The sequence below is a fragment of the Salvia hispanica genome, chromosome 5, assembly GCF_023119035.1.
Source record: "Salvia hispanica cultivar TCC Black 2014 chromosome 5, UniMelb_Shisp_WGS_1.0, whole genome shotgun sequence".
NCBI classification, from domain to species: domain Eukaryota; kingdom Viridiplantae; phylum Streptophyta; class Magnoliopsida; order Lamiales; family Lamiaceae; genus Salvia; species Salvia hispanica.
In genome coordinates, this window is record NC_062969.1 from 3319140 (window position 1) to 3335774 (window position 16635).

Below are 16635 nucleotides of genomic sequence, written 5' to 3' on the forward strand. Positions count from 1 at the left end.
TCGCGGTACCGGTTCGTTTTTTACGGTTATTTGCGGTTCCGGCACAGTTTCAATTCTGGATTTTTTGAACCTGAACGGGTCCACGATTCAAAATGTCATGCTTCCGGTTCCATTTAAACATCACGATTCCGGTTTCACGGTTAACCGTCGGATCACTAAACCTTGTGCATCTTCTATCCACATATAGGAGAGAGTGACAACTCAAGCATTGTGGATACTCTAAATCGGATTTTCAACTAAAAACTTTTAATTACTTGCCTTTCAAATCATCTGACTTATTGTAGTTTATATTGAGTATTTATTATCTAAATTAAAAGCATTCAAATTCACGCGACTGATCTTGATCTAATGGTTAAGACTAGGAAATTTTTGTAATGTACTGATTAAATTCAAATTTATGTTAGTGGTTTCCTTTTTGTAGACGAAATTTGCATGCACGCACAAGTTATATATGCTATTAACTTTATTTCCATATTTAATAATTATATTGGGTATGCATTTATTATATTCATCTTTATTCACTATAATGCAACAAAAAATTGAAAAAATATACTCCCATAAATCAGTTGGAGAAAATTTACTGATTCCCGAAATCTGAATAATGTAGTTGAGAAGTTGCCGCGGCTTGCTTTCAAAGTCACCTTTTTATATATATAAAAAAAATCTACTATGGTCTATTTTAGTAGTGTTTTAAGTATTTAGAAAAATTATACTGCCATGCTACATTATAAATTTGACTAAAAACGGTTACATTTGACCTTGAACGGCATTTCATTTAATAATTAACCTTTTTTATTCCATATTTAAAAAACTTAACTTGTACTACAATACACAAAATCCCAACATATCACCTAAATATTTTGAATCAAATATAAATTTTAGGTAACAACTTTTTTGGAAAAATGCATTCTAGAAACTCGAAAATTAGGTGTGAAGGCTTAGTATTGAATGACCATTGCTTTTATTCCAAATCTTCACATGATAAAAATGGGATTATTTTTCTTTTCTAAATTATTCTATTTTAAGTGAAATAAATTCAGATGAACTTCTACAAGTAAAAAAGCTATCAGATTACTATATAATGACGTCTGTATAAACCATTAAATCATCGCTTAATCACTCGAGTTAGAGATTATAATACGATTCATTTCTGATATCACAATTCGATAATTGCTTCACAGTAAAAGTGTTTCGTAGTTTTCTTATTTATAGATTATAATGGCAGACGATTCATCGGCGCGAAATCATGAACAGAGATGGGGTGTTGGATGGTGACTGGAGAAAGGCAGGCGGCTCGGATAAGAGGGCTATACTTGAAGACTATATTGAGGCAAGATATAGAGTTCTTTGATACTCAAACATCAACAGGAGAGATCATTGAGAGAATGTCGGGCGATACGATTCTCATTCAAGACGCCATGGGTGAAAAAGTAAGCTCTTAAGTTAGGCTACTATACCTTTTATGTGAAAGCTATGTGAGACAAGGATTACTAATTATAAGGTGAACATCTCAGGTGGGAAAATTCATTCAATTTTCTTCGACATTCTTTGGGGGCTTTATTATTGCTTTCTGTAGAGGATGGCGCCTGGCGCTCGTCTTGTGTACGTGCATACCTGCTCTTGGTGTAGCAGGAGCAACTACGGCTATACTCATGGGGAAGATGGCGACTCTTGGACAAGCGGCTTATGCTGAGGCCGGAAATGTAGTTGATCAAACAGTTGGAGCTATTAGGACGGTATGCTTTAGAATTTTGATGCTGTGGAATCAATCAATTGCTTCTTCGTTCTCAAGAAAAACTTGCTGCTAATTCTCGTAGGTTCAATCCTTTACTGGTGAGGAACAAGCCATGGAGAAGTATGACAGCAAACTTGTTATTGCTTACAAGGCTACTTTGAAACAAGGGCTAGCTTCGGGCACGGGATTCGGCTGCATGTTGTTTTTTATCTTCTCCACATATGGACTTGCTGTTTGGTATGGAGGCAAGCTGATTATCACCGAAGGATACAGTGGAGGGAAAGTTGTTAATGTTATCATGTCCATCATGACAGGGGGAATGTAAGTTGTACTCATTAACTTACTTTCTTGTTTTCCATTTGAATGCCAAATTATGCTAACTAGGATTTATGCTTCTTCACCAGAGCAATTGGCCAGACTTTTCCATGTGTAAACGCGTTTGCAGCAGGTCAAGCTGCCGCGTACAAGATGTTTGAGACCATCAAGCGTAAACCAAAAATTGATGCTGATTGTGATGGGATTGTGTTGGAAGATATCAAAGGTGACATTGAGCTAAAAGAAGTGTATTTCAGATATCCAGCAAGGCCAGAAGTTCAGATATTTCAAGGATTCTCAATGTCCATATCTAGTGGGAAGACTGCTGCTTTGGTTGGGCAGAGTGGAAGTGGGAAATCAACGGTGATTAGCTTGGTGGAGAGGTTTTATGATCCTGAAGCTGGAGAAATACTGATTGATGGTGTTAACTTGAAGCAGTTGAAGCTGAAATGGATCAGGGGAAAGATTGGACTTGTGAGCCAGGAACCTATCTTATTTGCTACGTCCATTATGGAGAACATACTATACGGCAAAGAAGATGCAACAGAAAAAGAGATACGAAGGGCTATTCAGCTTGCTAATGCTGCTAGATTCATCGACAAGTTGCCACAAGTAAGATACAATTCTTCATTTGCCTTAATAGTATTTTTTAGCATGCTTTTCCAAAATGGATTAGGGAATGACAGGCTTTAAAATTGCAGGGTCTTGATACAATGGTGGGAGAACATGGCACCCAGCTCTCTGGGGGTCAGAAGCAGAGAATTGCAATTGCTCGTGCCATTCTGAAAGATCCCAGAATCCTCCTTCTTGATGAAGCAACGAGCGCTCTGGATGCTGAATCAGAACGAACAGTTCAGGAAGCGCTAGAGAATGTCATGAGAAACCGTACAACAGTGGTGGTTGCACATCGTTTGACAACTATTAGGAATTCTGATATGATAGCTGTTGTGCATCTTGGGAAGCTGGTAGAGAAAGGTACATTAATTTATAAGTTCACAGTCTTGATCCCATATTCACATACTAACATTTGAATTTTAGGCACACATGATGAACTGATGACAGATCCAGAGGGAGCTTATGCGCAGCTTGTTCGGATGCAAGAAAGGGCCAGTGATACTGAAACTAGTACCAGTGGTCAAGAAGTGATCCCTCATGCCTCTGACATACGCTTGAGCGCATCTGAGGGAAGCTTGAGCAGATCTGAAAGACAGAGTTTCTCCATACGCAAATCCACAGGCAATGACTCATCAAGGCACTCATTCTCACTTTACGGTCTTCCTAACTTTGACATGCGCGAGATCCAGCCTACAGAAGACGAAATAGAACAGCAACAGCCTGATGAAAGCGCATTGAAGAGACGCAGCAAATTTTCTATCAGACGGCTAGCATCTATGAACAAACCCGAAGCACCATATTTGCTACTTGGATGTGTAGGTGCAGGAGTGCAAGGGTTGGTTTTCCCTATGTTCGGTCTTCTGCTGTCAACAGCTATCAAAATCTTCTTTGAACCTCCGAATCAGCTCAGGAATGATTCCATATTCTGGGGACTAATGATGGTTGTGCTAGGCCTCACTACTCTGCTGGCCCTTCCTGTACAGAATTACTTCTTTGGAGTTGCTGGTGGTAAATTAATTCAAAGGATTCGTTCTATGTCCTTCAAGAAGGTCGTTCACCAAGAGATCAGTTGGTTTGATGATCCTGCAAACTCAAGGTTTGTCGGATTCAAATGAAGTTACACATCTTTTTCTGTTTTGGTGTGTGTTTGTGATGGTTGGTTTTGTGTTTGTGCAGTGGAGCAATTGGAGCTAGATTATCAGGTGATGCCGCCACTGTTAAAAGCCTGGTGGGGGATGCTTTGGGACTAATCGCCCAAAATGTATCCACCTGTATAGCAGGTCTCGTCATTGCCTTCACTGCTAACTGGTTGCTGGCCATCATAATCCTACTTGTCCTGCCTCTCGTTGGAATGCAAGGATTCTTGCAGATGAGATTCTACGAAGGCTTCTCTGCTGATGCAAAGGTTTCTTCATTCTTGAATCAATATACATGCGAAAAAATAGTAGTACCAAGTTTTAATGGAATGTTTGTGCAGGTCATGTATGAAGAGGCAAGTCAAATAGCAAACGAAGCTGTTAGCAGTATCAGAACAGTAGCTTCGTTCAATGCTGAGGACAAGGTGATGAAGATGTACGAGAAGAAATGCGAGGGTCCTCTGAAGCAAGGAGTCAGGCTCGGAGTTGTTAGTGGTGCAGGGTTAGGTGTTGGTTCGTTGGTGCTCTACTGCACTCAGGCCTTCTGTTTCTACATTGGATCTCTTCTTATTCAAGATGGTAAAGCATCATTCGGAGAAGTATTCAAGGTGAAAATAATATTCACAAACACCTACTTTAGTTAAATCTTTTCTTGTGAACTGTGGTTGTTCATGTGTGTTTTGTATTACTGGATCAGGTTTTCTTCGCCTTAACCATGTCCGCGGCTGGAATCTCCCAAGCTAGCGCTACAGCTCCGGATGTCAACAAAGTGAAAGACTCTGCTGCCTCTATTTTTGAGCTGCTCGACAGCAAACCTAAGATTGATTCAAGCAAAGAGGAAGGTATAACATTGACTAGTGTTCGTGGTGAGATTCATTTTCTACATGTGAGTTTCAAGTATCCCACACGGCCCGACATTCCAATCTTCAGAGATTTATGCTTATCCATACCTTCTGGCAAGGTATATCTCTCACTTCCCTCTCAAATCTGTCTGTTTCTGTGTGCATCTGTTTAAAACTGATCCTTCCTTTTACAGACAGTTGCTCTAGTTGGAGAGAGCGGCAGTGGAAAATCAACCGTCATCGCTCTGATAGAGAGATTTTACAATCCTGACTCAGGCCAAATTTTAATGGACGGAGTAGAACTTAGGAGGTTGAAGCTTAGTTGGCTAAGGCAACAGATGGGGCTGGTGAGCCAGGAGCCGGTGCTCTTCAACGACACAATCCGAGCCAACATCGCGTATGGTAAAAGTGGAGAGGTGACAGAAGAAGAGATCATCAATGCCACAAAAGCAGCCAATGCTCACAATTTCATCTCCGCATTGCCTAATGGCTATGACACCGGCGTTGGGGAGAGAGGCGTGCAGTTATCAGGCGGCCAGAAGCAACGGATTGCCATTTCTCGAGCAATACTGAAGGACCCCAAGATCCTTCTTCTTGATGAGGCGACAAGCGCGCTGGATGCTGAGTCGGAGAGGATAGTGCAGGACGCGTTAGACCGAGTGATGGTGAACAGAACCACGGTTGTGGTGGCGCATCGCCTAACAACGATAATGGGGGCGGATGCCATTGCGGTGGTGAAGAACGGAGTTATCTGTGAGAAGGGAAAACATGATGTGCTGATGAAGATTGATGAGGGAGTCTATGCATCCTTGGTTGCTCTTCATGCAACTTCACAGTGATTTTAAATGTGCACTGATGAATATCTCATTTCTTTTTTATAGTACTATTGTTTTGTGTTTATATTATTAGTAAATCGTAAAAAAAAATCACATTTCATTACATTTTATTTCTAGAAACAGTCCAAGTACCATGCACATAAAACATGTTTAACTTCAACACAGCATTATTTAATATTCAATATTCTGAAAATGTAGCATATCAATAAGATTATTATCAATCTAACTAAATCCTCATGATTTCTAGATATGACTTTCCATTGAGCTCCTGTGTAAACAATCCTTTGAAATAATCTACTGTAGCAATACTCTTGAATTTTGCCGGAGTTTTCGGGCCCACAAGGCTTGCCGCTGGACCTATTTGGGATTCTAGATTGGGGCTGAGGAATGTGGCAATCGAAAGCCTCTCCTTGTCCCTATTCACCGTCGCTTGATGCTCGATGCTCGGGTAAGCACCGTTCGTTATAATCTGCACAATCGAATTTAATTCGGCATGTATTTTAAGAAATATGCAATGACCGGGGTAAGTATGTAAGTTGAAAAAGTTACATAAATAAGAATTCCACTGTATTTTTTAATAAAATATGACAAATGAATTACTATTAGAATATGATTCATTTCCTAAAAATAATAACGAAACTAAATGTAAATTTGACTTTTTGACTCAGTACTATGGGAGTGTATAATTATTAATTTTAGCTAAATTTTAGTCTGTTTACAATTTATAAAATTGGTAAAAGAAATCACATAATGTGAGAACAAAATTGAGTTTATATCTCCATCCACGTCTTATATAGTACTCCACTATTGTACAAAAGTATTTATCAATTCGGTAATACATTTAATGCATTATATTTACGATTTGCCAATACATTTAATGCATATATTTAGCCAAATCTACCATTTATATGTAAGTCTAAGTCAATAATACTACTCAGGTACTTTAAAAATGATGCTACTATAGATTATTTTTTATTTGGTTCGAATTAGCATTATAAATTTGTTATTTTAAAAAACTTTTATATCTCTAATAAGACGAGACTCTAAGTATACTTAGTAATAGTAATTCAATCACTTTTTATTTACATTTATATATTTTATTTATTATGGATTAAAATTTTTGTCATTCTAAAAATTTCTATTTTTAAGTATGGAGATAGTACCATATTATATGTAGGTGATCCGATATTTCGTCATGAAATAGTTGCAATTATACTTTAAGGTTATTTTTAAAAGTGATATTGATGTCTAATATTATGAAATTTTTCTAAAATTTAATTTCTTCACTAATAACAAAATCCACCTATATTAAAATGAAATGAATAACCATATCTGGATTCTTGAGACTTTGTAATTACACGCACTACCACTATCATTTTTCAGTGCGATGTAATAACAAATAAGACAATGTAGTCGGATTTTGTCATTGGTGGAAAAAATTAAACAAGTATTTAAGTTCGTAAAGTTTGTCGGAAAAAACAAATTATATTAGAGTAGTACCTCTAAAATGTCGCCGATGTTGATGACGAATGCATCCGGGAGAGGCGAAACCGGAATCCAAACTCCCTCCTTCTTAATTTGAAGGCCTTCCATTTCATTAACCTGCAGCAGGATCGTCAGCCCCACCGCGTCCGAGTGGGGGCAGAGTCCGGCGACGAGCTCCGGCTGCGGACACGGCGGATAGTAGTTCATCCTCATCGACTGCGCCCCTTGATCAAACAGCGCCTCCATCTCCTCCACCTCCATCCCCAAACCCTTCGCCATAAACCTCAAAATCTTCATCGCCAGACTCTTCACCTCCGCCGCGTAGCCGTCAATCGCACCCCTGAACGCCGCCGGAAGCTTCGGAATCAAATGCGGCTTCCTCAGATGCGCCGGCAGCGTCGTCACGAAGAACATGTCCCCCCAGTCGAGCGTCTGCTCTTCCGAGACGACGAACGCTTGGCCGTAGCCCTCCACGTCCGCCGCCTGCTGCCGGAATTCATCCTTCTCCTCCGCCGGGAGGTTGAAGAAATTCTCGATTTCCGACTTCATCTTCTCGATTGTCGACGTTTCCACTCCGTGATTGATCAACTGTAACAAATTGATCAAATTGTGAAATTATTAGTAATTGATTTTGATATGAAATTTGGGGGAAAATATTGTAACAGAATAGAATAATTGTGTAACGAGACAAACAAAAACGTAAAGAGGTACAGATTTACGTGGTTCACCAACTGTCCAACGTTGTGTTGGCTACGTCGACGGGCAGAAAAGGAAAACAAATTGCATTCAGATTATTTTTGAATTATAGAGTTATTTGTCATACTTCTATATAAATAGGCACATGGACAGGGGGCTATGCGCAATATAACAATTAGGGCCTTAAAAAGAAACATAGCATAGCGTCAGGCCGGGCCGGGGATGCATCCACCCCCAGCGAGAACCTCATTTGGCTAATGGCAAAGTATACAGATTCAAGGCATATTAACAGAAAAATGGAACGTGCCTGGAAGAAGCCCCATTGTTGGCAAGCAGTGTGGAGGTTTGTGAGCTCGGAATCGGAAGAATCGGGATGGAAGAGCTTGTGCATGTCGATGATAGGGATGTGAGACGAAGGTGGGGGATGGGAGGGGGTGAGGGTGAGATTATCATCACCGCTGCGAATGTATCTTGCCGGAACAGCCGCCGGTTTCTCCTTTGCGAGTTCTTGGACGATGGGCACCTTGAGCGAGCTCCCTAGCGATTCCATTCTCTCTATCTCTCTCTTACAGACAAACACAGAGAGTAGATAAGTGGAAGCAAATTAAGTTGAAAGGTTGGTTTGTTAGGTGAAGAAGAATAAGGCCAAAAGGAACACGTAATCGTAGTGGCCGGCGATGATATATACTATGACTGTGGGTGTTTGTATTTTTGGAATTTCCTTCTTGCCTAAATAAATCAAACCACCTAACCTTCTAGAAGCCAAATTAGCATAGTTACAGTACTGCACAATACTGTCTTCGTCTCACTGAACATTTCTTTTCGGTGTGGGGTTTTATGCAGTGATGCATTGCGAGTACTCCCTCCGTCCCCGATTAAGAGTCACATTTTGATCGTGCACAAGTTTTAAGACATGTAAAGAAAAGTAGATTGAAAAAAGTTAGTGGAATGTGTGATCCATTTTTTTATATTGGTTTTATAATAAAATGTGAGTGAATTGAGTTAGTAGAATGTTGGACCTACTTACTATTTATGGTAAAAATGAAGTGTGACTCTTAATTGGAAACGGACCGAAATGAAAAAGTGTGACTCTTAATTGGGGACAGATATAAATTAGTAATAGAAATGATTAAGTAGATAAAATATAGTAATAAAGTTTTTAATGAATGTTTTGTTCCTTATTTCTACTTTCGTCCATCCTTAAAGATTTGTCACTTTTATTTTTATCATTTTTGTTAGTAGACCCCACATTCTATTAACTCATTTTCACTCATATTTATTATAATATAAAAGTAGGACTCATTCGTCACTAACTTTTTCAACTCATTTTCTATTACATTTATTAAAACTAATGCCGAGTCAAATGGTAACAAATTGTGAGGGAGGGAGTAATTTTTTGCTTATTAATTTAAAATGAAGTTACTAACGAAAGTGTCATATCCATGCACATATTTAATTGATTGTATAATCTGTATTCGATAAGTTTTGTTAACTATTTTTTGGTAATGTTAGCTAGGCTGTCTATTTCATGAATATATATGAGTAGTTGAATTTTGCGGGAAAACGATAAATATGAACAATTGAACATGCTCTTAGTGCTGATCAGTGACGAATTCAGGATTTGTCATCTGGGGGTACGAGTAACGAGTCGTATGATAAATAATTACATAACACTAAACAAAATAGAAAATAGCAGCAAAATAATACTCCTCATTTCCTCAAAGCGATGGGCTATATCATCATCAGAGACTTGTAGAAACATTTCTTTCTCAATGAAAGTTACCAAACAATCATTCAAAGGTTGATCATCAATTCTATTTCGCAACTTATTCTTCACAAACGTCATTCCAGAAAATACTCTCTCTACACTTGCAATAGCAACCGGAAGAATCAAAATCAACTTGATAAGCAAAAAGACAAAGGGGTAAGCCACATCCCTCTTTGTTTCAACAAGCTTCATTGAAATAGAACTAAGATCTTGCAAATTCTGAAAGCCATTATCTCTTCTCATATCCTCTATGAATATATTAAGTTGACAATCATGAGACCTCAAATTAATGCTTGAAAAATCGGAAGGATAAAAAGTTGCAAGTTTGAGTACACTCTCTAAGGCCGAAGCAAGCTTAAATTCTGATTTATTTTCTTAGATGATTCTTCCTTCAATATTTATAGCTATTTTTTGCAAATTTTTGTAAAATGCATTACTAATAAAATTATATAATAATAGTGGTAAAAAAGAAAAAAAAAATTGGGGGAACCACCGTCCCCCCTTTTTTTAATTCCCTCCGCCACTGGTGCTGATCATATTGCGACAACTCGTGACTTTAACGGTTTTAACATAAATAGTTGCTCCACCAACAATTAACAAACTCGCCAAAAATAGGAGAACCACTGTATATAAAACAACTCTTAAGAAAATACTAATACTATAAACTAAATTAAGTGTAAGAATCAATTTAATCTTAAGTTGTAAGAAGAATAGTAGGCTACTTTGTACTTACACGATCAAACGTATAAAATATAATTATGTGTTAAATATGCATAAATGCCTTAAAGAAGAGTGGGAGTACTCTACTTGCCTCATTTATATTTTAGCATTAATTTTACAAAATACGTCATCAAAACTCAATTTATTCATTTATAGCATAACATAAGATGACCTAATTATAATATTAATAACAAACAAAAGTGAGTAATTTGTAAATTTAATGGCATAATAAAAAATATATAGAGTATCAAATTCAAAATAAATACATGAGATAAACGAGATCGATGTTATAAATGATACTCACGTAGATTTTATAGATGGAGAGGGGAGAACCTATACATATGTTTGAAATAACAACAGAGGACCATTTTTGGCCATTCAATTTTGTATTCTTATGAATCATAAGTTATGATGTGTGGGTACATTTTCTTGGTGGGTACTAAAAAGAAATTATTTTAGCGTTTGTTAAGTTCTCTCGTTAAAAATGAGTTCTAAGATTATATATATAAAATAAAACAGAAATGTTTAGGCCAATTAGGAACAAAATATCACCTCGAGAAAAATGAAAAAAAAATCGGTAAAGCATTATTTATTGCGGTTATATGATCAGCCGTTTTAATTAATATCAGCATGACGCTTTGACACACGGCAGCTGAAATTTAAATGCTTTGGTCCCTAAAATGAAGTAATAGATCATCCATCGTGTATACCATTTTCACCAAACGTAACTTAAATAAAATAGTATTATATTCCAGTGCTATTAATTACTACGAAATTTGGATGAAGATGAAGAAAAGGAGAGGACAACGACTACAATTAAAATAAATAAGTAAACAAAAAGTTGGTTTAAGTCAATTTGACATAAGTAACACAGAACATGTAACACCTGCCTCCATACGACTGCTACAAATAGAATTGATGATCGTCTTAATTTATAAGTAATTAATTACATGGTTAAAGAAAATAATAACGATAAACTACCAAATTTTGTACAACCAAAACAAGATTATATTAATATTTTAATGTGTTAATTAAATATTAAAATAATAAATATAGTTAGTTAACAAATTAAAAACACTTTATTAGTTTTTGGCCTCATTTTTAATTTTTTATTTTTATATTTGAATTATTTCTCTATTATTTTTTAAATTTGAACTAAAATATGCATTAATTATATTTTATGATTCAAAAAAATTTAAAAAATTATACACAAATACCATAATATTATGAACGTTTCCTATACTATATATATATTTATACTTTTTAATTAAATGCATAAATAAATTACATTTTTTTCAAATAAACCAATTTTTGATAGTACAAAATTTGGTTGCATAGCTTTATTGTAAAAAGGAAAATGGTATTCAGCTAGTATTGTTCTAACTCGTGAATCCTATTGGGCATGAGCTATTTGATTTATGTTTTCCCACCTCCAAAAAGTAACTTCTCGCAGAGGGTAAAGGAGTGAAATTGTTCAATCATTTGGTTTATATTTTCATGTTTATCCGCGTCATGAGATGGATTAAATTTAACAAATACCATCAAAGAAATACTAAAGTAGTATTTAGTGAGAATCATCATATCCTTCATTTATCAGATCATTGTAAACTTCATTTGGACAGTAATAGCAATTGAGCGGCTAAAGACCTAAGCAATAATTTAAAAACCGAACTAGTAAGCAAATCGACAAGTTATTGATTCACAGTTTAGCTAGTCGGATCGGTTCAACTATGATAGGATAAACCTCTTATCAGGCTGATCGGCGTCTGTAGATCGGCAATCGATAAATATCTGTCGCGGGCGAGTGCCCGACTCGCCCGTCAAGCAAGACGGTTTTCTCACTTTGGAGAAGCCAATGAACGATAAAATAATATTGATATTCTTGATTGATTTCAAATGATTATAATGACTCCTATTTATAATGGTAATAACTAATTTAGTGGAGAAAAAGAAAAGATATGGAAAACATATGTGAATCCCTAAAATATCTAAACAAAATATGAAATATGCTCGTATCAACTCCCCCACGGTTGAAATCCACCTTGTCCTCAAAGTGGGAACTCGTAGCTATGCTTCGATCGGCGTGGCTAGTTGCTGTGCGCGGTGGATTCCCGTCGGGCAGCGACATAGTTGTGATTCGATCGGTGTTTTGGAGGGTGAGCTCGGGATGAAAGCACCAATTTGATAGGATAAACCTCTTATCGGGCTGATCGGCGTCCGTAGATCGGCGATCGATAAATATCTGTCGCGGGCGAGTGCCCGACTCGCCCGTCAAGCAAGACGGTTTTCTCACTTTGGAGAAACCAATGAACGATAAAATAATATTGATATTCTTGATTGATTTCAAATGATTACAATGACTCCTATTTATAATGTTAATAACTAATTTAATGGGAAAAAAAACAAAGATATGGAAAAGATATGCGAATCCCTAAAATATCTAAACAAAATATAAAATATGCTCGTATCAACTCCCCCACGGTTGAAATCCACCTTGTCCTCAAGGTGGGAACTTCGACACAATGAAGAGAGTCGAAAACATCAGCTTTGGCGGGCTATTGGCGGTGTGATGTCGGGCTGCGGAAGTAGGGTTGTCTAGCGGCTAGAGCTCGGCGGATAGGCGGGACTCGGCAACCAAACTTGGTGTTGTGCGCGGAACATCTTCCGTCGGGCAAGGGCACAGCTTTGGTTCGAGATGGTGGGAAGGCTTAACTAGTTGTTGTGCGCGGGTAGATTCCCGTCGGGCAACAACGTAGCTATGCTTCGATCGGCGTGGCTAGTTGCTGTGCGCGGTGGATTCCCGTCGGGCAGCGACATAGTTGTGATTCGATCGGTGTTTTGGAGGGTGAGCTCGGGATGAAAGCACCAATTTGATAGGATAAACCTCTTATCGGGCTGATCGGCGTCCGTAGATCGGCGATCGATAAATATCTGTCGCGGGCGAGTGCCCGACTCGCCCGTCAAGCAAGACGGTTTTCTCACTTTGGAGAAGCCAATGAACGATAAAATAATATTGATATTCTTGATTGATTTCAAATGATTGCAATGTCTCCTATTTATAATGTTAATAACTAACTTAATGAATAAGAAAACAAAGATATGGAAAAGATATGTGAATCCCTAAAATATCTAAACAAAATATGAAATATGCTCGTATCAAACTACTGGACATGAATATTATAGCATATATAATTAAATACTATGTATTATATAATTATATAATAAGATGTGGTTCAGTCTATAGGGGTGCGTTAAAATGATAACACCTCTTAAAGTAGCATCATACCATCATTTCTAGCCAATCATTTGTACACGTAGACGAATAATCAGCTGCCATGTGGCAATCATAAAAAATGCTCAAGGGTAAATTTTCTCGGCAGCAATATCCAATACACTAGACAGCAATATCTAATACACTAGACAACAATTTACAATAATTTGTTCTCGGCCAGCAATATTCAATATGCTAGACAACAATCTATAGTTTGTTGTGTAGCGTTTATACTATTGCTGTGTAGCGTTTATAATATTGTTGGATACGTGGTGTCACAGTGTCACTTTAAAAGGTGTTGTCATTTTAACAAAAACCTCAGTCTATATGTAAAAATATTCCATTAACTCAATTTCTCATTTTTTTTCACAACGTCAAACAAATTTTTAAAACTCATTCCGAATCCAAATGAGACTATAAATGGCAATAGAGGGAGTAAATAATAAATACTATAATTAAATATATCTTATTATACATTGAATATTAGAAAAAATTAGTTGGTTTTATTTGGTGAATAGGACCGGACAAGTAATCGGTTCGTGACCAAACTGGTCAGCCCGATAATTTAAAACAGTGGACCCAAGGAAGGTAATGAACACATATTTGATTCTCTATTGAATGATTGGAACATCATGATTTGAACATCTCTCCGCCAAGCTACAAACAAATGCAACTCATATCATTCTAGTATAGTAGTAGTATTCACCAAGCTATTAAAGTTATCCCCTAAATTGGTCCAGCAGCGAGTAAAGAATCAACGAAAATATTGAATCAAGCCTAGTAACATGTGGTTTTACTACGACTTTTTTGGCCCAAAAAAATACATGTTTTACAGTTAATATGGTGTGACTTAACATTGAGTGCTAAACGGCGACACCATAATCAACCTTAAAATATTAAATTGCTATGCCAGCCTAATATTTCAGATACTTATGTTAATTAATTGAACCCATGAACTGCATGCACATGACATATTAATATACAATTCATCCAGTTGTTGATATATATATATATATATATATATATATTTTACAGCAACTTTCGAAATCAAATCATAGTTTGACGTGGTTAATCATTTTCTTCTTTTAATATATTGGTATTTATCATATATTTTAATTTTATTAATATTATTCCTAATAATGCAGACCAGTGTCATGCCTAAATTAATAATTTCAAGATTCACAAAATCAAAATTACTACATGCCTTTAAATACTTCGTCCACATCTCACCATGAACACATAACTACACACACATATACATACATATAATTAATCTTGATTTGAGGTAGCTAGAAATGGAACTGAGCATTCAAGAAATGGTTAAGAAGCCAATTCATGAGATCCCAACGCGGTTCATTGTTGATCAAGAAGCCGCGGTTCCACACTCGTCTGAGGAAATTTCTTCCTCAGACGTAGGAATCCCGGTTCTTGACATGAAAAGTTTGCTCCGCGAAGAAACAAAAAAATCACAACTCCAGAAGCTTCACTCAGCATGCTCAGAGTGGGGCATATTTCAGGTTCTCAAACTTTAATGCAAATTTTTTTTGTTAATTTCCTACATATAATTATTTTTCAATATATATGTGCAGCTAGTGAATCATGGAGTGGACACTTCCTTGATGGATAAAATGAAGCTTGAAATCAAAGAATTCTACAACCTTCCATTGGAAGAGAAGTTGAAATACAAGATCAAGGATGGCGAAGTTGAAGGCTACGGTCAAAAGATAATTGTTGGTGACGATGAAAAAGTTGATTGGTCGGACAGATTCTACATGATCACCAACCCTCTCCATCTCCGCAAACCTCATCTCTTCCCCGAGCTCCCTTCATCATTTAGGTATTACGTTTTTTTATTTATAAATGAAATTTAAAAGTCGTGGTACGGTAGACTTGAGTCCAGGTCTCAGGCATTAATCACCTTACACTAGGTCAACACACGTACCATATTATTTTTAATCTAGGGGTGCTTGATTGAGCTCAAGCACCCCAAACTATATTTGTGACTTTTTCAATCTCACAACTGTAGCATCTTGATAGTCGTTTATTATTAGTCTTTGACCAAATTGCTGAAAAATTTATTGATTTTAGTCAAATTCTAGCACGTCCCGCAACATTAAAAGTCAACTGGAAAAAAATAATTTAAGCTTGGATACGACGGCTGAAATTAAGTCTTTCACTGTCGATGAGTTAAACAATGTTGTCTATTCATACAAAAGTAACATTTTCTGATTGAAAAACTAGGAGTACAAAATATTTGGCACGGGCTAATTTCATAGAAATTAAACTTTATGATTTTTTTTGGTGTTTAAAGTCACAGAATAAACCAGAATTTGACAAAATTTCATTGTTCCTCGAACTCTTGCTTGAACAACTCTATGCAGGAAAACCTTAGAAGCGTACATCTCTGAGCTGCAGAAGTTGTCGAAAGCAATATTTGCAGTGATGGCAGAGTCTCTGGAGATGGAGGAGACAGAGGCGGAGGAGATGTTCAACGACGGGATGCAGTCACTGCGGATGACTTACTACCCGCCGTGCCCCCAGCCGGAGAAGGTGATGGGGCTGACGCCACACTCGGACGCCAGCGGGATCACCATCCTCCTCCAAGTTAACGGCGTCCAAGGCCTCCAGGTCAAGAAGGACGGAGTCTGGTTCCCCGTCCAATTCTTGCCTGGCGCCCTTGTCGTCAATATAGGAGACATCCTTGAGGTTTGTTATATTGACTAATGCCAATAATTCTGCTTCATTTGTTCGTCATTAAATATCTCATTTATTAACTATCACAGATAGTTAGCAATGGAGTTTATAAGAGTATCGAGCACAGGGCAACCGTGAATTCCGAGAGCGAGAGAATGGCAATAGCTATGTTTTTCAGCTGCAAATACGAAGCCGAAGTGGGTCCCGCGCCATCGATGTTGATGAAGCGGCCGCCGGTTTTCAGGCGCCATTCCTTCATTATATGAAGTTATAATGCATTTGTAATTTTTCAGATAATAATAATTTTTTAAAAAAATTGCTACATCAATTGGAAATTTGGAATCATTTTAGTTTTTTTTCTCCCTAAAATTAGAAACATTAACTATTCGGCCCAAAAACTACGAATATGGATTTAGATGGGCCTCATAATGGGCCTTAAATGGGCTTATATATAAGAGTAGCGTTTACTCTCACTGCAAATACAAAATCTGCAGAAATTAGCGGGAAAGAAACAGAAAAAAC

General features: G+C 37.1%; 3 protein-coding genes across 3 annotated transcripts; 2 read left to right on the top strand and 1 right to left on the bottom strand.

Moving 5' to 3' along the window:
- Window positions 1-1256: 1256 nt before the first annotated feature.
- LOC125190129 (ABC transporter B family member 9-like) lies at window positions 1257-5515 on the top strand. Its single transcript, XM_048087332.1, has 10 exons — window positions 1257-1430; window positions 1515-1736; window positions 1818-2056; window positions 2140-2662; window positions 2752-3025; window positions 3089-3761; window positions 3890-4070; window positions 4143-4409; window positions 4499-4762; window positions 4838-5515. Exons 1-10 carry the CDS (start codon window positions 1257-1259, stop codon window positions 5480-5482), a joined length of 3462 nt encoding a protein of 1153 aa, XP_047943289.1. The 3' UTR covers window positions 5483-5515.
- Window positions 5516-5628: 113 nt separating this feature from the next.
- LOC125190427 (protein SRG1-like) lies at window positions 5629-8452 on the bottom strand. Its single transcript, XM_048087743.1, has 3 exons — window positions 7968-8452; window positions 6980-7552; window positions 5629-5948 (listed from the first exon to the last, which is right to left on the bottom strand). The coding sequence occupies exons 1-3, from the start codon at window positions 8208-8210 to the stop codon at window positions 5706-5708; spliced, it is 1059 nt and encodes a 352-aa protein (XP_047943700.1). The 5' UTR covers window positions 8211-8452; the 3' UTR covers window positions 5629-5705.
- A 6240-nt stretch (window positions 8453-14692) lies between these two features.
- On the top strand, window positions 14693-16417 carry LOC125190217 (codeine O-demethylase-like). Its single transcript, XM_048087454.1, has 4 exons — window positions 14693-14936; window positions 15009-15256; window positions 15801-16125; window positions 16203-16417. The coding sequence occupies exons 1-4, from the start codon at window positions 14715-14717 to the stop codon at window positions 16377-16379; spliced, it is 972 nt and encodes a 323-aa protein (XP_047943411.1). The 5' UTR covers window positions 14693-14714; the 3' UTR covers window positions 16380-16417.
- Window positions 16418-16635: the final 218 nt, after the last annotated feature.